This window comes from Erythrolamprus reginae, chromosome 13 (assembly GCF_031021105.1).
Source record: "Erythrolamprus reginae isolate rEryReg1 chromosome 13, rEryReg1.hap1, whole genome shotgun sequence".
In the NCBI taxonomy this organism is placed as follows: domain Eukaryota; kingdom Metazoa; phylum Chordata; class Lepidosauria; order Squamata; family Dipsadidae; genus Erythrolamprus; species Erythrolamprus reginae.
This window is the reverse complement of record NC_091962.1, coordinates 144,095-169,039: the sequence shown is the minus strand read 5'-3', so window position 1 is coordinate 169,039 and position 24,945 is coordinate 144,095. Positions and strand designations below refer to the sequence as shown.

At 45.9% G+C, this 24,945-nt stretch overlaps 1 protein-coding gene across 1 annotated transcript; it reads left to right on the top strand.

Moving 5' to 3' along the window:
* The first annotated feature begins 6,101 nt into the window (after window positions 1–6,101).
* LOC139175491 (uncharacterized) lies at window positions 6,102–24,240 on the top strand. The gene is made up of 2 exons (XM_070766616.1): window positions 6,102–6,394; window positions 23,790–24,240. The coding sequence occupies exons 1-2, from the start codon at window positions 6,113–6,115 to the stop codon at window positions 24,138–24,140; spliced, it is 633 nt and encodes a 210-aa protein (XP_070622717.1). The 5' UTR covers window positions 6,102–6,112; the 3' UTR covers window positions 24,141–24,240.
* The last annotated feature ends 705 nt before the right edge of the window (window positions 24,241–24,945 follow it).

Genomic DNA, 24,945 nt, shown 5'->3' with positions numbered 1-24,945 from the left:
TGCCAAGGTTGGAAATACCCTGCCTTAGACGGTAACTTTCAGTTTCACTTTCAACCCGGAAGCAGAGTTCTTTATCATGTACTGTATAATTTTACTCCCTGCAGTTAGACATTACTTAGACAGGCTCAAATAAAATATTTTTGACACTGTCTGAGGGGAAGGGGGGGGAAAGAAGCAAAAACAGGATGATTAGCAGCCAAATGGATTGAGACAGTTACGGCAATGAAAGATAAGTTGTTTGAAAAGAATAGGTTGAGAATATCATCCTGGACAAAACATGTAGTCACTCCAATAAGAGACTTTCCTATTGAATGCTCTTTCTTCTGCCTCTTCTAAATAAGTAATTGTATTTTACAAGTTTGCTCTATAAGAGAGATTTGTTTAAAAGGAAAAGTTCTGTTTGAAATAAGCAAATACAGTGGTCCCTTGACTTTTGTGGGGGATACATTCCAAGACTGTCCGCAAAAGTCAAATTCCTGCAAAGTAGAAACGCTCCCTTCCTTCTTCCCCCTCCCTCCTTCATTCCTGGTTTTACCCATCCCCAGAACCCGTAGGGGCAAAGGGGCAGCAAGCTGAGGGCCTTTGCTGTGCTGGCTGCCAGCGTCTCCCATGGCAGCGGCGGCGGCGGCAGCACCGGTGCTCAGGGTCAGGGCAGAGGAAGGGGAAGCTCAAGGCAGGAGGGATCCAGGCCAGGACTCGTGGTCGGGATTCCAGGCGAGTCAGCTGGGAGGTCGGATGCTACCACTAAGGGAGATGGCTTAGGTGGGTGGGGGAAGAAGAGGCAACGACGGGCAGCAGTAAGGGACGGCGGCGGAAAAAGAGGCTCCGAGAATTAAAGGGGAGGGATCAGGAGGCTGGGGCGGAAGTGGAGCTTTTATTTAAAGAAGCAGGACGGCTGCCCCCCTCTGGAGGAGAGTTAAAATGCATAGTACACTGGGTGCCGTGGGAAAACCCGTGGTGTTCAAAAAAACCGCGGAGTATTTTTTCCATTAATATTTTTTGAAAACCCATGGTATAGCCTTTCCGCAAAAGTCGCACCAGCGAAAGTCAAGGGACCACTGTATATTCTATATGCTGTTTAATAGACTTAATAATGATAAAATGGTTATGATAACATGACAGTATGAATTTTGATATAATTAATACAGATATTTTTTGAGAGAGAGATTGGTTCTTCCTTGTACAAAGTGAATATTATTTTATAGAGGAAAGATTACATGATTAAGGATGGACTAATTCCTGATTTGATATTTATTGAGTTAGTAATGATCCTAATTTATGAAATAGTGTTTAAATGGAAAATGTGAAGATTTACCATATGAAAGTCTGAATTAATCAATTGATTTGGAATGATGATTTTAATCTGTGAGATAATGTTTAAATGGAAAATTTGAAGATTTACTATATGAAAGTTTGAAATAATTGTTTTGAAATAATAATAAACTCCTGATTATTAAGAAAATCTGATATTTATAATGAAAATGAATACAATGTAATGTTTGACTATATGTCTAAAGGCCGAGTAGAGGTTTTTGATTATGATAAATGAAGGAATCAGAAAAATAGACATTGAGGAAATGATCGGGGGGGCGGGAGAGGAAGCAGCAGGCCAAAAAGGGAAAAGGTATGAGAAATAAACAACTATTTTGGAATGATAAACTATAGTGATTAATTGTAGGATTATATTGCTGGATTAATTTGACAATGAACCCCGGAAGACAAAACTAGATATATATTTTTTTACTGGATGTAGCTTCCTTCTTGGACATTATATACCTAGTATAATATTTATTTTAAGTTTTATCATTGAAATGTTATAAACAACAAGAATTCACTTTTTGGGGGGGAAGAGTTAGGGATATTCTTTAAATTTGATTATGTAACACTAGTCTGTAACTAAGATGGGAGATATTCTGGAAAGGTTAAAGAGGCTGGAAGAGGAAGTAGAAAGGAAGGAAGACAAGAGGAGAGAGGTAGAGGAGGAGTGAAGAAGTAGGTAGAAGGAGGAGATGGAGAAAGAAGGAGGAGTTTGAGAAAGAATAAAAGGAGCAGATTGGGGTAGGTTATGAAAAGAATAGATGAAGATGGGGATTCCTGAATAATGGATAAGAATGTGTATCTATATATGTTTTTTGCAACACTGGAAGGAAATACATGTGATTTGTTTTATGAAGGTGGCGAAAAATAAAAAACCTTTTGCTAAAAAAAAAGAGTACCAAAATCACCATCACAGTTAGACATATACTTTATAAAACAATTTTAAAATGAACAGCTTTCAAATGGGTCACTATGTAACACAAATTTTGTTCCCAGATTTTAAATGTTATATTCCAATTGCTTATGTCTAAAACAAATTAAAAATTGCTTACATTCATCATAAACTTCGCTTTTGTGACCACGGCAACGGAAATTATGCATTTTTACTATAGAAACAGACAATTTTGCATCGTCTCATTTATACAGTCAGACTAAGAACACTATATGCATTGCAAATTTACACAGATTACCAAAAACTGTTCAGAAGTGTGCGGTTTTCTGAGATTTACGACTATACTGCAAATCAGTCACCCATCATGTTTTCGTTATATTGTCCTTGGTAACGGCGTTCAAAGTTCATAATGTCCTAGTGAAAGCACTTGCCTTGTTCCTCTGAATAAGCTCCCATGTTCTCTTTGAACTTATCAAGATGAGCATCAGGGATATGGATTTTGAGTGACATCCTGCAGCCCATTACAGCATAGTACTTTATCAGTATGAACCAGTTGTACATAGTTTTCATCTTTATGATTGCCTAGGAAGCCGCAAACCACTGCGACAAAACTGTTCCAAGTTGCTCTCTCCTTCCTATTCAGCTTCTTGGGAAATTCACTGCACTCTATGATCTTCTTGATTTGTGGTCCTACGAAGACACCAACTTTGATCTTTGCTCCAGACAGCTTAGGGAAAAGATCTTGGAGGTAATTGAAAGCTCTCGACTCCTTATCTAGAGCCCTAACAAACAGTTTTATGAGCCCCAACTTGATGTGTAGTGGTGGTATCAGCACCTTGTGTGGGTCCACCAGTGGTTCCCACTTTACATTGTTCTTCCGCACAGTGAATTCTGTCCGCTGAGGCCAGTCCCGCCTGTGGTAGTGCGCTTCAGTATCCCGGCTGTCCCAAAGGCAAATAAAGCAAGGATACTTAGTAAAACCACCTTGGAGGTCCATCAGGAATGACACCATTTTGAAATCTCCGATAACTTCCCAGCCATACTCATCATACTTCAAGGCACCTAGCAACATCTTGACACTGGTGTACAGGTATTCCTCTTTCAGGTGCACCGAGTGAGCTACAGGAAGAGACAGATACTTGTTCCCATTGTGAAGCAGCAGGGCTTTGAGGCTCTTGCATGAGCTGTCTATGAAGAGGTGCCATTCATTTGGGTTACAGGTGATACCTATAGCCTCGAATAGACCAGCCACATTGTTGCAGAAGCACAGTCCATCTTGATGACTGAAGAAGATGGAAAAAACTTGGTGACACTTCCTCTGATCTGTGACTTGGACACTTTCAGCTAATAAGTTCCATTGCTTGAGCCTTGATGTCAGAAGCTCAGCGTTGGACTTGGTGAGACCAAGGTCTCTGATCAGATTGTTGAGGTCTTTTTGGTTAGGGTAGCATGGCTTCCGCTCCTCATCTGCATATGAAGAGAAATCATGATCTTCAACGTCTTCCTCGGTGTCTGACCTGCTGCTTTCTTTTGAAGGTGGTGTAGCTCTATCTGGAGGTGTTGGTACAGGAAGTTCAGGGCAGTGTGGTACTGGGGCAATAGATGAAGGAATGTCAGGATGCGTTACAGGTGGTGCATTTTTGCCAGTGCGACGTTTGGAAGGGTTCACCATGCAGAAGTAGCAATTTGTTGAGTGATCAGTTGGTTCACGCCAAATTCTTGGGATAACAAAATGCATGGCTCTCTTCTCTCCCCCTGTTCCAACCTATAAGCAAACAAAATAAAATTTGGATTGAGAATTTGATTTAGGCCTATTTCACACTAATGACTAGTGATATTTACAATATTAACACAATTAATCTGCTATTTAAGAGAGTAGCATTTATCCACTTACCTTCAAGAGTTTTCTTGCAGTGCTCACATGTGAAATGAGGAACCCATGGTTTGTCTTGGTCACCAACAGGCATGCCGAAGTATGCTTTGTAGGCCTCACACATCTTAGCAGATGTTTCCACAGAGTACTTTTTCGCTCTTGTGTTTATAAACTGGCCACATACGTAGCAAAATGCGTCTGCTGGTTGTATACAACCTTTTGATGCCATCTAAATTGACTAAGTTGCTGTGTACTGTAAGGAAAAAGGATGTCTCTCCAAACTTGATAAAAATGGTATTTCCATGCAGTATTAAAGTACTAGTGTAGGGGAGGATAGAATAGAATAGAATAGAATAGAAGCCCACCCCAGATGTCGCTGCTTAAGTTTAGCTGTGAACCAAGGTTTATTGTTACTGTATTTCTGATTTCTAGTTGGCACACATAGGCCTTCACAAAAACGGACATGTTGATTGTTATGAGGCATGGTGGATTGGCTGGCTGTTCCTTTGAATTAAATTGTTGAGTTTCAGCACCCTCCTTGGTTGTCAATGCTTGACTCCTGGGTTGAATTTGGAGTTCTGAAAAGCTGCTATGAAGAAAACTTAGGAAATCCTTAAAGTGTTTTTTTTAGTGTTTTAAAATGCCCTGATGGGCAGCATCCTGGCTTAGCCCCAATGCTAGTTTGTTTGTTTGTTTTTTTATTAGAGTTGGAAGGGACCTTGTAGGTCATCTTGTCCAACCCCCTGCTCGAGCAGGAATTCCTATACCATTTTGGACAAATGGCAATCCAATCTCTCCTTGAAAGTGTCAAGTGTTGGAGTTCTCACAACCTACGCAGACAAGCCATTCCATTGGCTGATCTCTCTCACCATCAGAAAGTTCCTCCTTATTGCCAGGCTGAATATTTCCTTGGTCAGTTTCCATCTGTTATTCCTTGTCTGGCCTTCAGGTGCTTTGGAAATCAGCCTGACCTCTGTTGTGGTTAGCTCTGGCCCAGCTCCTGCCCCAGCGAATGTGGAGGTGGTTGCAGGGCCTGTGTTATTGCCGACAGAGTCAGTTCAGAGTTTAGTTTGCTCAGATGAAGAAGAAGGTGGGAGTGACTTGGAAGAGGGGGGCTTGGCACACAGCCCAGGCAGTCAATCTCCCTTATCTTCCATTGATTTGGATGAAGACGTCTTGGACCCAAGCAAGCGCAGAATTATGCGTAGAAGAGACCAAATAAGGACATATTACAGGAGATAAGAGCGGCCACCTGTGTTTGGGTGGGGCTCCAGTAATTAGGGCTGCTGCTATAAATAGCAGCGTGTGGGTTAGGCCTTTGTGGAAGAGTATCTGATCGCAGTTCTTCAGGAATCCTGTGTTGCTGTTTTCTGGACTTTGTTGATTTTTCACGCCTTTGAAACCAAAGCAGAGCAACGTTCGTTGGAAGAAGAAGGGGTATGACGTTTCTTCACAGCTGCTAGCTAAGTACTTAATGACTGCTTAAGGGAAATTGTACAGATTACCCGGTTGTTTTGGGACGAGTGCTCTTTGCAATACAAAAAGAGTGCTTAGTTTATTTTGAATTTTGTGAACGTGTGTGTGTCTGAAATTTGTACCCTTGAATTTTCGGGAGGCTCCTACCAGAGAGCCCGGCAGAACAACCTCAAGTATTGGAACACTGCTATCATGTCTCCCCTGGTCTTTCTCTTTGCCAGACTAGCCGTGCCTAGTTCCTGCAACCACTCTTCATATGTTTTAGTTTCCAGTCTCCTTATCATCCTGGTTGCTCTCTTCTGCACGTTCTCTAGAGTTTCAGTGTCCTTTTTGTTGTGTAGTGACCAAAACCTAATGCAATACTCTAGGTGTGGTCTAACTAAGGCTTTATAGAGTGGTATTAATACCTCCCTAGTCCTTTATTGTATCTCTCTGTTTGGAACCTCTTGCTCTCGGTTGCCCATGGAGAACATCAGAGCAGCCAACTCATAATGGGAGCCCATTTCCCCACACCAGAGCTTCTGGAATGTTTCAGTGGGAGCTCAGCAGTGGCCATGGATGTCCGGAGAGACTCTTGGTTCCTGGTCATGGCCTGGGCATTGCTGGAGGGCCCCTTGTCCTCTGGGGAGAGTCAGGGTACAAACGGCCCTTGTGAGCAGCAGCTGCGATTTCGGCACAACAGCGTTGAGGGTGGGGGTCCCTGGCTGTCCACCCTGGCTCTGCTCAGCAGTATTGGCGCCATTTGGCTGTTCGTCTTCTACGCCATCCGCTGCTTGTGCCTCCGGAGGAACCAGTGCATTCAGGAGCTGGACGAGGGAGTAGAGAAAAGTTGGGAGGTAAGCCCGGGGACACAACCACTGGAGGGCTGAGTTCTTGAGGAGGCTGCCTCAGAGAAGACAGGGTGGAGCCATTCCCAGAAACACCTGAGGGCAAGAAGCAATGGGCGGAAGATCATCAAGGATAGAAGCAACCTAGAACTGGGGAGACATTTCTTGGCAGTAAGAGCTCAATGGAACATCTTGCTTCTTCCAGAGGTCATGGGTTTTAAAGAAGAGATTGGACAACCATTTGACCATTTGGGTGGGTGGACGGGCAGATAGTGGATAGATGATAGATGATTGATAGTTGATTGATAGCTGATAGATGATTGATGATAGATGATGATACATGATTGATAGTTGATATATAATGGATGATAGATAGATAGATAGATAGATAGATAGATAGATAGATAGATAGATAGATAGATAGATAGGATTTGTATGCCGCCCATCTCCGAGTAGAGATGAGAGATCAGAGATAGATGATAAATAGATAGATGATAGATAGATAAATGATAGAGAAAGAGAAAGAAAGAAAGAATTGGTAGATGATAGATAGAGAAAAAGAGAGGAAGGAAGGAAAAAGAAAGAAGGTTGATGAGAGAGGGAGGAGGGAGAGAGAGAGAAAGAAAGAGGAATGCAAAGGCAGAGGCAGCGCGATCTGCTTTCCTTCTGAAATTCTGGATTACAGTACTCCAAATCTGGAGGTTTTCTGGACAGCCATTTGTCCAGAGTGATATAGGATCTCCTGTCTTTTGCAGAGGGCTGAATAGAAATCCCTTCCAGCCGTAGAACTCTATGATTCTGTGAGATGACATCAATATTTATTTATTTATTCGATTTTTATGCCACCCTTCTCCTTAGACTCGGGGCAGCTTACAACATGTTAGCAATAGCACTTTTTAACAGAGCTAGGCTATTGCTCCCACAATCCGGGTCCTCATTTTACCCACCTTGGAAGGATGGAAGGCTGAGTCAACCTTGAGCCGGTGATGAGATTTGAACCGCTGACCTTCAGATCTATAGTCAGCTTCAATGGCCTGCAGTACAGCACTCTACCTGCTGCGCCACCCCGGCTCATAGTTCCCACAACCTACTTAGCCAAGTTAGGGAAGGATGCAGCCCCCCTGCAGCCAGATCAAATGCATAGCCTCTTCTTCAACCTTCCTTCTTTAGCTGCCTTTGTCTTATTGCTTTTTTAAAAAAAAAAATTCTACGGTAGTCTACCCAGAGTCACTGTTGTGAGCGCTCCTTGTCCACCTCTGGTAATGTCAGATTCTGAGGAGGATGAGTCAGGCCCCTCTGGATGCCCTGGGCCAGTGAGGTTGCCAGCTGATGTAGACAACCCTCACTCTGTAAAAAACCTTGGAATACTCATATCAAATGACGTAAATGCCAAAGCCCACTGCAACAACATCACCAAAAAGGCTTCAAGAGTTATTAACCTAATCCTACATAGCTTCTGCTCCAGTAATCTCACATTACCAACCAGAACATACAAAAATTTCACTAGACCAATCCTTGAATACATTAGAAAGTGTCCAGAGATACTTTACTAGAAGAGCCCTCCACTACTCCACTCACAACAGAATACCCTATGCAACTAGACTTACAATCCTATGTTTAGAAAGCTTAGAACTATGTCGCCTTAAATGTGACCTAAGCATAGCCCATAAAATCATCTGCTGCAACATCCTTCCTGTCAATGACAACTTCAGCTTCAACCACAACAACAAAAGAGCACACAACAGATACAAACTTAAAGTAAACCGCTCTAAACTCGACTTCAGGAAATACGACTTTAGTAACCGAGTAGTTGATGCATGGAACTCACTACCAGACTCTGTAGTTGTTGTATCCTGTAATGGCTACCTTGTAACTCTGTAAATAGTTTGTTCCTCTTTCAGCGCTGTCTGAGCCCAAGCAGGAAGTCGCTCCTGATTGGCTCAGACGCGGCCGGCTCTAGCTTTGGCGGGAACCGCAAATATATAAAAGGAGCGGTTTCTCCAGGCAGAGTCAGTCGGTACTCGCTGAATTGTCACTTTACCTTGCTGAGCTGTCACTTGTTCTCTGAGCTGAATAAAAGTACCGATTGCTCAAAACCCTGTCTCTGGGTCTACTTCACTGGCGACGAACGGACGGAAGAAACTTCGCGTGCAACATGGACAAAATCCAGATCGGCCAGGCTCTGGAACTCTTCGATCCCGAGAAATCGACATGGGACGAGTACATGGCCACCTTCGAGATCTTCCTCGAGGCGGCGGGAATGCAGGACGCCGAAGCCGATCGCAGACGGGCTATTTTCCTTAACTACTGCGGCGCAGAAATCCGTAGACTTGCCCAAACTCTCACCGAACCGGAACAAGCAAGAGCCACAGCGTGGGACGTCCTACAACAAAAACTGGCGAGCCATTTCAAGCCGACCAAACCAGCCATGGTTTTTCGGCATCAATTCCACATGATGGCTCAGAGGGAAACCGAGTCGATCAGCCAGTTTACAACGCGGCTTCGAACGGTACTTGCTCAATGCAAGTTTAAAGACCCGGAAGCTCGCCTCACCGACGCCTTGGTTTTCGGCATGAAAAACAGCACGGTGAGAAATAAACTCCTCATCGAAGAAGAGCCGAGCCTACAAACCGTAATTAAACTGGCGCAAACCGCAGAAGCAGCCGACGCAGCGGCGAGAGAATTGAAAGAGCACGGAAGGCGAGAACTCATTGCAAAAATCGACTCCGCGTCTCCCAGCGCCGTGGAAACAGACAACAGCCAACAAATTCCCAGCGGAGACAACTGCCTCCTGGTGCAAGACCAGCCGAGACACCTGAGAGCTACTCACCCAGCCCCCTGCGCGGGCTGCCGGGGAAATCACCAGCGCCATCGATGCCCCTTCCGAGACGCTACATGCCGCCGTTGCAACCGGAGAGGCCACATCGCCATCGCATGCAGAGCAACAGCGCCAGAGGAAACATTTGCCACACCGCAATACCAGCGACCTCAAAACCAGACCCCCCAAGCGCGAGAAAGGAGACCATTCCGCAACGCGGGTCAAAGGAACTACTCAACCGCTAACCGCGACTACTATAGAGGTAACTCTCAATTTTCCGTGAATAACACGGCAACCAAAAAAGGGGCTAAAATTGTTATATCACTGTTACTCAATAACCAACCTTGCTCAATGGAGCTGGATACGGGCTCTAGATATACCATCATGCCCTGGGAAAAATTTAAACTGTATATGCCTAATGTATCTAAGGCTGACCTAAATCAAACCTCTTTGGTGATTAGAGACTTTCAGGGGGGAGTAATCTTGGTCTTGGGAACAGCAAATGTACCTATCGCATTCAAGAATGTTAAATGTACCCTTCCCATGCTTATTGTAACAGGGGCCAAGCACTCTCTTCTGGGTTTAGCATGGATGGAACCACTGGGGATCGAGATTTCGGGTGTGTGTAATGTAAACTGTTATGATATGCCTAACTTTGTGAAAGAGTTCCCTGAAGTGTTCAGCCCCACACTGGGATTGTATAAGGGGCCCCCTATATCTTTCTCTATTGACCCCAAGGTCCCACCGATCAGTCCCCCTGCCGCTCCTCCCCAAACTAGACATACAGCTGGACAAACTCATTAGCCAAGGTATTTTGGTCCCTGTGGAACAGGGGCCATGGGAAACTCCCATAGTTACCCCTCTGAAGCCAGATGGCTCTTTAAGAGTTTGCGCTGATTACAAATCGACCCTGAACAAGGCACTCCAACACCACCCCTACCCCATCCCGGTTGTGCAACAACTGCTACACTCCCTGGGGGAGGGGAAAAGGTTCGCAAAGATCGACCTGGCGCAAGCTTACCAGCAACTTCCGGTCGATGAACAAACAGCAAACGCTCAAACAATTGTAACGCACAGGGGGGCTTTCAAATGCACGAGGTTACAGTTTGGGGTAAGCATAGCCCCAGGAATATTCCAGAGCATTATGGAACGCCTATTGTCAGGGGTAAATGGGGCCATTCCATACTTTGATGACATCTTAATTGCAGGGGAAAACCAGGAACAAGTAAACAAAAGAATAAGGGAAGTACTTAAGAGGTTACAGGACAAAGGTTTAAGAATCAAGCCTGATAAATGTGTCTGGGGAACCAACAGTATAGAATTCCTAGGATATAAAATAGATAAGGAAGGTATCCACCCCACAACAGAGAAGCTGAGAGCAATTAGAGAAGCCCCAGAGCCACGAGATAAGAATGAGTTGCAGGCATTTTTGGGCCTCCTTAATTTTTATTCCGTTTTTTTAAAACAGAAGGCAACAGTAGCAGAGCCTCTCCATCGTTTACTCCAGAAGGAAGCCCGCTGGACATGGGGGAAAACTGAACGTGAAGCTTTTTCTCAAATAAAAAATTTATTAACTTCTAAAAGTGTAGTAGTCCAATATAGTGCTTCACTACCCATTAGGCTCACGTGCGACGCTTCGCCGTACGGCATAGGAGGAGTCCTAGCTCACGTTCTACCTAATAAGACAGAGGCCCCAATAGCATTTTTTTCAAGAACCATGACCAGCACAGAAAGGAATTATAGCCAGTTAGACAAGGAGGCTCTAGCATTAGTGGCAGGGGTAAAGAAGTTTCACAATTACATTTTTGGAAGAAGCTTTGAGCTAGTCACTGACCACAAACCCCTACTAGGCCTGCTAGCCCCCAACAAGCCCACTCCACCTTTTATGTCTCCAAGACTAATCAGATGGGCTCTTTTCCTCTCAGGGTATCAGTATGAGCTCACCCACAAGGGGGGGAAGGAAATCAATCATGCAGACGGTCTCAGCAGATGCCCCATAACAGACTTAGTGGAAGACCCTGTTCCTTCCACAGATGTGTTAATGATAGAACTCGAGGAAAACCCACTAACCACAGCAAAAGAGGTAGCTGCACACACGCAGCAAGATCAAATCCTTAAACAAGTGGTGAACTGTGTTCTAAAGGGATGGCAAAATGATGTTGTGAAACCTGAATTGTGTGATTTTAAAAACAAAAGACTTGAGTTATCGTATGTAGAAGGTTGTTTGCTGTGGGGGGATAGAGTGATCATCCCCAAAAGCCTAAGGGGAAAGGTACTCAAAATGTTACATGTGGGTCATCCTGGGATTGTCAGGATGAAGAGCCTGGCAAGGGGGCATTTATGGTGGCCAGGGCTGGATGCTGATATTGAAAGTTGGGTTTCAAAGTGTGATCCGTGCCAAGAGTCACGGCCCAGTCCCCCCAAAACAACTCCGGCTGAGTGGGAACAGCCTGCTGGTCCTTGGTCTAGAATCCAAATTGATTTTGCTGGCCCAGTGGGGTCTCAGTATTTTTTAATAGTGGTTGATGCCTTCTCCAAATGGTTGGAAATAATAGCAATGAACAACATAACCACAAGTGCCACTATCAAAGTATTGAGCAGACTGTTTGCATCCCATGGTTGCCCAGATCTCTTAGTGTCTGACAATGGGCCACAGCTAACAGCCAGGCAATTCGAATTGTTCTTAGATGGCCTAGGGGTCAGGCATGCCCTCATCTCGCCTTATTCGCCCTGGGCTAACGGATTGGCAGAACGTTACGTACGGGTGGCAAAGGAGGCATTGCGCAGGTCAGGCCCTGGGGATGTGCAACAGAACTTGGACCAATTCTTACTCACCCAACACATTACCCCTAACTCGCACACACATGTAAGCCCTGCAGAGTTATTGATGGGAAGGAAGTTGAGGTCACCACTAGACAGGTTAAACCCAAGGTTCTGTGTTAATAATAACCAAATGTGTACAAAACCTGAAAGAGAAATGTATTTGGGACAAAATGTATATGTAAAAAGTTTTGATGGAAATGTAAACTGGATGAAGGGAATTATTGTTAAGCAAAATGCACCTAAGACCTATGTTGTTAAACTAGAGGATGGTCGTTTGTGGAAACGACACATAGACCACATTCGGAAGCGAACAGAAAATCAATTGCCACAAACCGCTGACATGGACTCTCCCCCTTCAACAGACTTTAGTACATTGCCCGAAATAAGAAACACGCAAAGAGACTTATCGGGCCAGGGGGAACCATCCAGCGACGCCGAACCATCCTCGTCCTCCGAAGCCTTCGTTGGGCCCGCCAGGCCAAGTCCGCCACACCGGGAGAACAGCGGCGAGCCATCCTCCACAGTCAGTGGCGAAGGAGAAATTGAACTGCGCAGGTCAGCGCGAGCTCCTCAGAGGCCCCACCGATTGGACGACTTTGTCACATGGCTTTCTTGATGGATGTGTCCAACTATGAGGGGAGGGGTGTTGTATCCTGTAATGGCTACCTTGTAACTCTGTAAATAGTTTGTTCCTCTTTCAGCGCTGTCTGAGCCCAAGCAGGAAGTCGCTCCTGATTGGCTCAGACGCGGCCGGCTCTAGCTTTGGCGGGAACCGCAAATATATAAAAGGAGCGGTTTCTCCAGGCAGAGTCAGTCGGTACTCGCTGAATTGTCACTTTACCTTGCTGAGCTGTCACTTGTTCTCTGAGCTGAATAAAAGTACCGATTGCTCAAAACCCTGTCTCTGGGTCTACTTCAGTAGTATCATCACCTAACCCTCAAAACTTTACCCTTAAACCAGGGGTAGGCAAACCTGGTTCTTCTATGACTTCAACTCCCAGAATTCCTGAGCCAATCATGCTAGCACAGGAATTCTGAGAGTTGAAGTCCACATGTCATAGAAGAACCAACTTTGCCTACCCCTGCCTTAGACGATCTACTGTTGACCTCTCCCGATTCCTGAGGTCAGTGCACCACAGTGCCTTCCATCCCCTGTCCTAATGTTTCTCTTTTACTGGTGTCATGTATATAAATATTATATAAATATAGTATATAAATATTTTATACCACCAATATGTACTTGACAAAACAAACAAATAAAATAAATAAATAAAGAGTGAGGAAGAAATAGACTTGGATGAACCCGAGGAACCACCAAAGATTGCAGATATGTCAATGCGGGATTGGCCCCAGTCAGATGATGAAGACATTAGAGTGGATGAGCCATTCTTAGATGCTAGATTCAGGAGGTTACAAAGCAGACAACAATACTTACCATATATACTCGAGTATAAGTCGATATTTTCAGCACAAAAAATGTGCTGAAAAATCCAACCTCAACTTATACTAGAGTCACTGACTTTCACTGACCTGAAAACTGTCCCAAAGCTCCACAGTTCCGATGTGAAAGGCAGGGAGGAAAGAAACCTCATGGCTGGCAACAGGAGGGTTTTTTTTCTTTCTGCTCTTGCTACCCCTCAGCTGCCTGATTGGCAACAGGCTGAACCAATCACAGCTCCTTCTCTACACAGAAAGGAGGCACTGAGAGAGCTATCTGATTGGCAGCAGGCTGTACCAATCACAGCTCCTCCTCTACAGGAAGCACTGGGGGAAGGGGCGGGAGGGTTGAAGAATGAAGGAACCATGGCTTTCTCTTCTGATCAAGCCAGGAATAATATTTTACAAGTAAATAAAATGTACAAGTAAAATGTAAGTTACCCATTTGAATTTGATTAACAGGATAGGTTGTTTTGTAAGAAAATGTTGCTTAAAGTGGGGATAACTCTGTGTAATTAAACTTTTTCTTCCAACTATACTTATCCTACCCAAGAGGATTGTTAATGCTGACTTGTTTAAAACAATACAAAGATTAGGATAATACAATAGTATGAATTTTGTCATTAATCATTTGTTCTACATAATTAATACGAATAGATTTACCTTTTTTAAAGAGTATGGTTACTCCTTATGCAAGATAAATATGTAGAAGAAAGATTTTACAATTAATGATTGAGTAACCCCCAATTGTTATTTACTGATCTATTGAGATATAATAATGATTTTAACTTATAAAATACGTTTTAAATGGAAAATCTGAATATTTATCATATGGAAGTTTGATTTAAGCAATTGTTTTGAAAGAATACTGTATATGAAATCCAATTATTAAGAAAATTCTAATGATATTGTAATGAAGATTCCACTCGGTTGATAGTGATATATTTAGAGTAGGGCACGATGATTCCACTGGGTTTACAATGATACAATTAGAGTACCGTATGAGGATTCCCTGGGTATTCAGAGAAAAAAATTGAGAAGGAAATGATGAGTTTATCATTTCACTGAGTTTATAGTAGGTTGGAGGATTTTATTGGTTTATTTGTGAACTATAAAATTCTGTAGGGTACGATAGCTTTATTTGAATCTACATGGGATGTATGCAAGAAAAAGGAGAAATATATCTTTTTTTTCCTTTTCTCTGCGTGTTTGGATGCGTTTTTGCCGCAGCAGGATACAGGATACAATTCACTGAAAAAAAATAAAACATCCCCTGAAAATAAGACGTAGCACATCTTTGGGAGCAAAAATTAGTATAAGACGCTGTCTTATTTTCGGGGAAACACGGTAAGTGCCAGAGCTCACTGTAACGACATTGCTAAAAAGGCACCAAGAGTTGTTTACCTAATCTTGTGTAGCTTCTTCTCTGGCAATATTAATCTGCTAACCAGAGCATACAACACATTCTCCGTACTGAGAGAGCGGGTCCAGCAGTCATGTGGGTTGCTCGCTGTCCAATCCGTCGGGGACCGAGCCTTGTCTTTAAAAAGCCTGCTGGATCCGCCCCTTTCCCAGAATTCGCTCGGTCCTGCAATCCAGCGGGACTCTGTGGTGGCTCGTTCCTCTCGCAAAACACCTTTCCTTCATCTTATTTCTACCAGATAAGTAAATTTAATTTCTGCCTTTTGCCTTAAAGCTTACCTTGATTGCGCGCCAGCCTTACTGGGCTCGGTGCCAAGAGAGAAACCGCGGCATGGCTCCTGCTGTTTTACTTTTACAAACGCCCTGCTAGCGCCGCTTGCCGGATTGTATTTACAAGTAAATCTACGCGGCCAAGAGGTTTATCGGCAAGCTAAAGAAAAACTGGGGTTTTTGGGGTTTTTTTTAAAGGGGAAAAAAAGGGGCTCGAGTTCCTCCTGCGGTGTGGGACTGTTAGCAAGCTTCCCTTGATTGTCCCCCGGACTTTAGTTTTCCCTCCGTATTTAAATCTCAGAGTGGTTTATTTTGGCGCGAAGGCCCTCAGCGCCCAGTAATTGTCAGCCCTTGCGGATCGCCCATGCGCATCCCGTCTGGTGCCAGTAAGTCTGCCGCTTGGCCTTGGAGTAAACTTTGAGTCCCTCAGGCCTTTTCTCCCTGGTTAGGCCTCCAAACCAGTGTGCCTTGGTTTACTTTTTGTTTAAGGTTAGCGAGGCCTGCCCTTCTGTACTCCCAGGCATGAACTCTGGTACCGTCCAGATTGACTGTGAGTCGCAAACGTTCCTGGGCCTAGCAAGGCCCTCTTCCTCTTGGGAACGTTACACTAGAAGCTTCTCCCATCAGATTTTGGCTCAAGTCTTGTCCCTGTAATTTGTTCAGGCCATGACTTCGTTTCCCAAGAGAGGCACATCTAAAGGTCCCAGAGAGGTTAGGCCTACTGGTGATGAAATCAATAGTATCCCCCAGGCCTCTTCCTCGGGGGCCCATACAATGGCTAAACCCACCAGGGCTGAGAAGAGAAGGGACCTAGCCGTGCCCCCCAGAGGCTTCTAACCTGCCTCCCTCTGGGGTCCCTGTGCTCTCTCTGGATGAGCCAAACCTAAACAAACCCCAACGTAACTTATAGGGCTTAGGTCCAGAGGATCCAGACATTATGGAAGATCCCTCCGAGCCAGACCCATCCCAGGCCTTCGGGGAATCTCCATCTTTACCTGCAGACATTACTAATCTGCCTCCAGAATTTCAATATATGTTTTCTGTCCTGTCTAAAGCCATTGATGCCAAACTCTTGGCTTTCAATGTGCCTTATCACTCTCGTTCCCTTCCATACGTCCCCCGGTCTGTGGGGTCCCTCTCATCCTACAGAGCTCCAATTAATGAGGATTCGGATTTTTCCCAGGATGAGAACGAGGACGTGGACATAGAGGATGATGATGACCCGTTTCATCGACTGTCAGAAGATGAGGAATCTCAAATTAAGGTTCCAGCCCCAGCTGCAATTTTTCCATTCCAACTCTTCAAATCTCTTCTTTTCAAGGCAAGAGTTTCTACAGGCTTAGCCGGGCAAGATAAACAGTGTGCTCCTTCCACAGACCCCTCTGAGGAAAATTTACCATACTTCATGGAGGAGCAGGAGGATAAAGAGGTCATTCCAATGCCCAAATTGTTTAAAGATGCTTTGCTTAAGCAGTGGAACCACCCAGCTTTTAGCTTTAATCCCACAACTAAAGACAAGAAGTTATATAAGCTCTCCCCTTCTTATGAGGATCTTCTTGTCTGCCCTAAACCTGATGAACCTGTTAAAACCTTACACTCTGCGGCTGCTATGCCTGGTGAAGCAGAGGAGGTTTTAAGACCTGAAAACAAACGCTTAGAGCAGATGCTCAAGAGATGTTTCTTCGCGGATATTTGGGCTATCCAAAGTGCAGCATCAGCATCTTTCTTTTCTAGAGCTATGCTTTTATGGCTTCAACAGCTCCAGCAGCACATTCCCCCTGATGATCTACGGGGCCAACAGGACTTTAACAGTTTTTGCAGTGGCCCAATATGTAGCGGATGCTAACCTGCAATCATCAAGATTTGCAGCCAGGTCAGTAGCGGTATCAACAACAGCCAGGAGGCTTCTATGGCTGCGCCCTTGGCAGGCAAGGGTGAGGAAAAAATGGCAGCTGGCCATGGGTCCTTTGCAGTACGACCTCCTATTTGGTGACCTTCTGGGCCCCCTTCTCACGGAAACCGCTGACAAAAAGAAAGTTTTGGGGGCCACCAACAAGGAGGCCATCAAAACTCAACCCTTTCGACGTTCCAATCGTCAACAAGATCAAGGGTTTGCCTTTCAAAGAAACTCAGGTCAGTATGCCCCTCGTTTTTGTTCCAAAGCAGGCAGAAACCCCAGGGGTAGAGGATCCTGTTACCAAAGAGGTTCTTCCTCGACCAGAGCTTCCAGAAAGCCCAGATGGTGAGCTTCATTCCATTCCCATAGGGGGGCCCCTGGCCTGGTTCTCCTCCAGATGGTGCCATTCCTGTAGGGACCCCTGGGTTATTGCTACTGTGGAATGGGGCCTGCAGTTGGAGTTTATTTCTCTACCTCCTAAACTTTTTATTTCATGCCCATCCCCCAGGTCTTCTCTATCTCGTATCCGAATGGAGGAAGCTATTCAACATCTGTTGTCTATCAGGGCTATCCAACCTGTTCTCTCTTCCCAAAGAGGTCTGGGCTTCTACTCCATCCGCTTCATGGTCCCTAAGACATCGGGAGGATGGAGAGCTATCTTGGACCTTAAAAATTTGAACCAGTTTATTAAATATAGGAAATTCAACATGCACTCTTTGTCATCCATCTTAGCCGCTATCCATCCTGGGGACTTTATGGTCTCCCTGGATCTCACAGAAGCCTATCTTCATATTCCCATTGCCAAAGGTCATAGGAAATTTTTATGCTTTGCCTTCCAGGGCAAGCACTACCAATACAGGGCTATGCCCTTTGGGCTTTCCTCGGCTCCTCGAGTCTTTACTAAGTTCCTAGGAACCCTGGCGGCTCATATTCGAGCCACGCCCATCCACATTTTATGCTATTTGGATGACATATTAATTCATGGGGCCTCTAAGGAGGGCACCCGCTCAGACCTCAACATTACCATGTCTATCCTACAGGATCATGGTTTCTCCATTAATCTCAAAAAAAGTCAGCTCCATCCATCTACTTCTATTCAACATCTGGGAGCCATCATTAACTCAGATCTCTCTTGGGGTTTTCTCTCTACTGAGAGAAAAGTCAATATTAAGGAGCTCATTTCCCAAATACGATCTCAGAGAAGGACTTCCATCATTACCCTGTCTTCTCTACTGGGAAAGATTGTATCCTGCATTGGCATTATTCCCTGGGCCCATCTTCATGCCAGAGACCTCCAATGGCTTCTATTACCGTTCCAGAGATCGGGGAACAGCAATTAGACATGCCTCATCACCGTCCCATCCACGGTTTTAAGATCCCTTACGTGGTGGACCTCCCCCGCTCTGGACAAGAGATCTCCCTTCAGGTGTCCAGACTAATTCACCATCACCATGGATGCCAGCTTATCAGGATGGGGAGCCCATGCCCAGGGCCTGATAGCCTGGTCAGCGGAGGAGGCTTCCAGACCCATCAATTGGCTAGAATTGAGAGCAGTGTCTCTGGCCCTCAAGCAATTCAAACCGCACATCATCGATCAACATGTTCTGATTCTCACGGACAATATAGCCACAAAGAGCCATATCTGCAGACGAGGGGGCACCAGGTCCAAGGCCCTGATGAGAGAAGTCCTGAAGTTGGGTCTTTGGGCAGAGAGGCATCTTCAGTTATTAAAAGCAGGAGTCCTCAATGTACAGGCGGACTGGCTCTCCCAATCGACTCTAGATCCAGGAGAGTGTAGCCTTCATCTGGCTCTGTTTCAACAAATCTGCTTCAGGTTCAGTCTCTCATCTCTAGACCTATTTGCGACCGAAGCCAATGCTCAACTCCCTCGGTTCTTCTCCAGGTTCCCATCCCCGGGAGTGGAGGCGACCAATGCACTTAGAATCCCTTGGCCTCGAGGTCTGCTGTATGCCTTCCCTCCAATTCCAATTCTCCCAGATGTGATCCACAAGATCATCCTCAAGAAGGCCCAGGTAATTCTAATAGCCCCTCTCTGGCCACGCCGGCCCTGGTTTGCGCATCTGCAACATCTGTCCGTCCAGGACCCCTGGCGACTCCACGTTTCAGAGGATATGTTGCAGCAGGGCGCCTCTCTCCAGATCCGGAGTGGTTCCACCTCACCGCTTGGCTTTTATCTGGCGCAGCTTAGACTTGTGAGGGTACGACCCGGACACTGTAGAAATAATCCTAAAAGCCAGAAGAGTGTCCACCAACAGGATTTCTGACCATACCTGGTTAAAATTCCACCAATGGTGCTCACAAGAAGATCTATCCCCCCTGTATCTTCCCATCCACAGGATAGTAGCTTTCCTCATAAGAGGGTTCCAGCAAGGCCTTTCTTCCAGCACCATCCGTCGTCACCTGGCAGCCCTATCCTCGGTCTTGGCAGGGCCTCGCAGACCACCACTCTGCTCCTTTCCAGAAATTCAATAATTTCTTAGAGGTATTTTGAACCTCAGACCTTCCAGAGTTCACAGATACCCGTCCTGGGACTTACCACAGGTTCTTCACTCCCTTACTCAGGCACCATACGAACCACTAAAATCAGCGTCCTTCAGGTACCTATCTTACAAGGTAGCATTCCTGGTGGCGATAGCATCTGCCCGATGCATCTCAGAATTGGCAGCTCTTTCAATCAGGCAGGATCTATGCCAGTTCCATCCGGACAAGTAGTCCTGCGTTTGGACCCCACCTTTCTACCTAAGGTCAGTTCCATGTTCCACAGATCCCAGGACATTGTGTTGCCCTCATTCTGTTCCAACCAAAACCATCATCTTGCGGTCAGGTGGCACACCCTAGATCTCACCAGAGCACTGAGAATTTACATCCAACGGACAAGACCCATTCAAAGGTCTGAAGCTCTATTCGTGGCCTACCATCCCAGATCTATTGGATCCAAGGTATCCTCAACCATAATAGGCCGTTGGATCAGAGGGACTATCTCAAAGGCTTGTGAGTCAGCTTCCCTCACCATACCAGGAAGTATCATAGCACATTCCACAAGAAGTGCAGCCACATCTGCCGCATGGTCAACTCAAGTTCCATTGGAAGAAGTCTGCAAAGCAGCCACTTGGGCCTCTCTAAACTCTTTCATAAGGCATTACAAAATTGACTCTTACGCTTCAGCAGATGCTGCCTTTGGCAGAAGAGTCCTCCAATCCGTTATCTCTCACGATAGAGAACTAATCCCTCCCTAGGGACTCATCTATTGGGTACGTCCCACGTGACTGCTGGACCCGCTCTCTCAGTACGAATAGGCGTTGATTGCTTACCTGAATGCCTCTTCTCGTACAATGAGCGGGTACAGCAGTCACTTCCCTCCCTGTACTTCTTTTTCTAACTATGGTTATTCCTTTAACCTATTCTTTTCCCTATCATGAGAGTTGAACATTATTGAGCCACCACAATCGAGCCTAAATCTACGGATTCACGAATTCTGGGAAAGGGGCGGATCCAGCAGGCTTTTTAAAGACAAGGCTCGGTCCCCGACGGATTGGACAGCGAGCAACCCACGTGACTGCTGTACCCGCTCATCATACGAGAAGAGGCGTTCGGGTAAGCAATCAACGCCTATTTTCTAGACCAATTTTTGAATACAGCTTACCTATCTGGAACCCGCACTGCATATCACATAACAATATAATCGAGAGAGTCCAGAAATATTTCACAAGAAGAGTTCTCCACTCCTCTGCTTGTAACAGAATATCTTATTCCACCAGACTTGAAAGTTTGGGCCTAGCACTTTATCGCTTTCAATCTGACCTAAATGTAGTTCATAAAATCATTTACCACAATGTCCTCCTATCTGTCAATGATTTCTTCAGCTTCAACTACAACAATACACGAGCACACAATAGATACAAACTCAATGTAAACCGCTCCAAACTCGACTGCAGAAAATTCAACTTCAGCAACAGAGTGATCAATGACTGGAATGTCCTACCTGACTCTGTGGTTTCTTCCCCAAACCCCCAAAACTTTAATCTTAGACTGTCTACAGTCAACCTCACTCCATTCTTAAGAGTTCTGTAAGAGGCGTGCATAAGCGCACCATCACGCGTACCATCCCTGTCCTACTATCCTATTCTTCTAATTTACCTGAACCTACTTTGCTTTTGTTCATGTTTATACCAATACCTACTACCTTGTATATGCTTGATAAATAAATAAATAAAAACTTAATTGATTAATAAATAAAAGTGGTTTGTTGTAAGCTCAGGAAGGAGTGGGCTTATTTGAGGGTGCAAACACATTTTTGTGGAAGTTTGGGGTCCGTTCTGCAACAAAAGCAAGCCGGAAGAGCATATGAGAGATCAGTCATGTAATTTAAAAATTAGAAATGGTTATTCATTAACCAAGAATCTATGATTGGTCATTAATTAATGAAGCTATATCATGGAAGGATAAATTGCTCATTAATTAATTAAGAAATTGATGAAGAAACTCCAATAGGTTGTTGGTAGATTAATTAATGAACTAATTATGTGGTTCACAAATTAATGAAAAACTGTGACTGGTCAGATCATTAATTAATCAAAGAAGACACTCCAACTGATCATTAATTAATGAAGATAATGTTCAGTTCTGGAGACCTCACCTACAAAAAGATACAGTAGTACCTCTAGATACGAGCTGCTCTATATACGAGCATTTCGAGATACGAGCTAGGAAGGGAGAGATATTTCTGTTCTACTCCCGAGCTCAAATTCGAGATACGAGCCGAGGCCAAGTCTCGCTCCGGGCTGTGCCCCCTCCGAGCGCTCACCGCCTGTCCCTGTCAGCGGCCCAGCCACCTTCACCCGCCCGGACAACCGGCAGAGGGGCTCCTCCGGAGGGGCTCCGGGGGAAGGGCTTGAGACGCCTCCTTCTCCCTTCCCCGTGGGAGCGCCGCACCTCTTGTCTGCCCGGCCCCAGAGGCACGAAACCACCGCTCATACTGGCGGCCTGCCTGGAACGCCAGCATTGCCGCCAGGCCGATTGCCGAGCGGGGGCGGGCCGCGGGAGGAGGCAGCGCCGCACCAGCCACCTCAGGCCGCTCCGCCCGGAATGGGGCTCCTTCGGAGGGGCGCACAGGGAAGGGCTTGAGCCGCCGCCTTCTCCCTTCCCCGTGGGAGTGCCGCATCTCTTGTCTGCCCGGCCCGAGAGGCACGAAACCGCTGCTAATGCCGGGCGGCCCGCCTGGAATGCCAGCATTGCCGCCAGGCCGATTGCCGAGCGGGGGCAGGCCGCGGGAGGAGGCAGCGCCGCACCGGCCCCCTCAGGCCGCTCCGCCCGGGATGGGGCTCCTCCCGAGACCCCGTGAGTCTTGGCAATCGACCCGGCGGCATTGCTGGCGTTCCAGGTGGACCGCCCGGCATGAGCACCGGTTTCGTGCCTCTCGGGCCGGGCAGACAAGAGGTGCGGCGCTCCCACGGGGAAAGGAGAAGGTGGCGGCTCAAGCACTTGCCTGTGTGCCCCTCCGGAGGAGCCCCTCCGGAGAAGCCCCTCTGGCAGTTTCTGGGCGGGTGAAGGTGGCTGGGCCGCTGACAGGGACAGGCGGTGAGCGCTCGGCGGGGGCACAGCCCGGAGCGAGACTTGGCCTCTGCCGCAGCTGCTGCCCGCCTGCTTCTCTCTCCCTCCTTCCCCGCGGTGCTTGGCGAATGGAGAGGCGGTCGCCTCGCCTGCCACCCCGCTCTGCTTCCTTCCCTCCCTCCGCAGACCCAGAGACAAAACAAACAGAAAGGAGGCGCGGAGCGGGGGGAGCCGCCTGGCAGACCACCTTTGTGCTTTTGCCTGGGGGGGGAGAAGGATGACCTTCCTGACTGCATGGCATCCTGCATGCAGGATGACATGCATGGCCACAGGGCGGGGAGGATCGGGAGGCTCAAGCCTCCTTCGGTGGTGGCGGTCGGTTTTTGATTTTTGGGCTGGCACGCATTAATCGCTTTTCCATTGATTCCTATGGGAAACAATGTTTCGTCTTACGAGCTTTTCGACTTACGAGCCTCCTCCCAGCACCAATTAAATTCGTAAGTCGAGGTATTACTGTATTAACAAAATTGACCGGGTCCAAAGACAGGCTACAAGAATGGTGGAAGGTCTTAAGCATAAAACGTATCAGGAAAGACTTCATGAACTCAATCTGTATAGTCTGGAGGACAGAAGGAAAAGGGGGGACATGATCGAAACATTTAAATATGTTAAAGGGTTAAATAAGGTTCAGGAGGGAAGTGTTTTTAATAGGAAAGTGAACACAAGAACAAGGGGACACAATCTGAAGTTAGTTGGGCGAAAGATCAAAAGCAACGTGAGAAAATATTATTTCACTGAAAGGGTAGTAGATCCTTGGAACAAACTTCCAGCAGACGTGGTAGATAAATCCACAGTAACTGAATTTAAACATGCCTGGGATAAACATATATCCATCCTAAGATAAAATACAGGAAATAGTATAAGGGCAGACTAGATGGACCATGAGGTCTTTTTCTGCCGTCAGTCTTCTATGTTTCTATGTTTCTAAGATATTATGAATGGTCATTCATGAAGAAAGTCCAACTGGTCATTGATGAATAAAGTAATCCTGAGTGGCTAATTAATGAAGAAGACATGTGTAGTCATTTATTCATTGAGAAATTGCAATTGGTTTTTTAATTAATTAATTAAAACATCTCTCCTCATTCTTTTTTCCTTATTTGCAGCAGGAGGTCCAGACGCCCTGCCCAGAAGAAGACAGGAGCCAATCGTGCGGCTATCAATCTCAGGTGCTTGTCCCAGCCCAGCCCGAGTTCGGATCCAGCCCTCCGGGCACCAACCCCACCCTCCAGGCATATGCCCACCAGCTGGCCTGCATGGAGCATGAGCTGGAGCATTTCCTGAGTGAGGTCCGCAACCGGCAGGGCACCCTGGGGGCCAAAGGAGGGAAGGAGAAGGGCTCCCCGAATCTGAAAAAGTGGGGTTCAGACAAACTGCGCATCACTGTCTACGAAATTGCCGACAGCGAGCAGCCGGACTCGGCATGGGGCAGAGGACGCAAGAGGAAGTTCAAATAGAGAAGTGGGCACTGTGAAACTTTGAGGTCTGTCTAGTGGGCAGCTGGCAGCCGGAATAAAGGGGAGTAGCTGGGTATCATGATTTGTCTTGTCACATTCATTAGGAATAAATTATGAATCCAATTGAGATGAGTCCAGGTAGTCTTCTTCGGTGCACCAGTCAAGTCATTTGGGAAATGGGGTGTGCTGTCAGGAATCGGGCCAAGGCGGCAAAGGTGCTTTCATTGGTTTGGACTGCCACAGGTTCACCATCACTGATTTAGTGACTTTTTTGTTGCTGAATTTCATTGGCTAAATCTTCAATTGAAGGTTGGTATTTTGTACACTTCAAGCCCAAGCAAGCGCTACTAAGTTCATCTGTCAATCTGTTTCTTTTGTTGGTTTTGATATTATTTAATGCTGAGAATAAGGTCTCACAAAAGTACATAGAGGGAAAAATAGTAAGTAAAGCCATTGCTATATTTTTCAGGGTGCTAAAAGTGTCTGGTAACTGATTCCAGGCACTCCAAATTTCCTGTTCATAGTGGCACTCCTCTTGATTCTCCAAGCGGCACCTTTCTAGATTCTCAAGCTTTGACCTCAAGTCAACAAACAAGCTTCGCCGAGTCTTACTTTCACTTTGCGGAATAGTCCCCGGAATCTCTTTATTTAAAAAAAACTCCTGCAGGAGAGGGAGGGGTGCCCTTGCCCCAAAGACTCACTGAAACGGCGAATTCTCACGTGAATTGCAGGTTATTTCCAAAAGCCTGGGACAGATATCCTTGCAAAGGTTTGACAGAAAAAGCAAGCAAAGAGCAAACTTCAA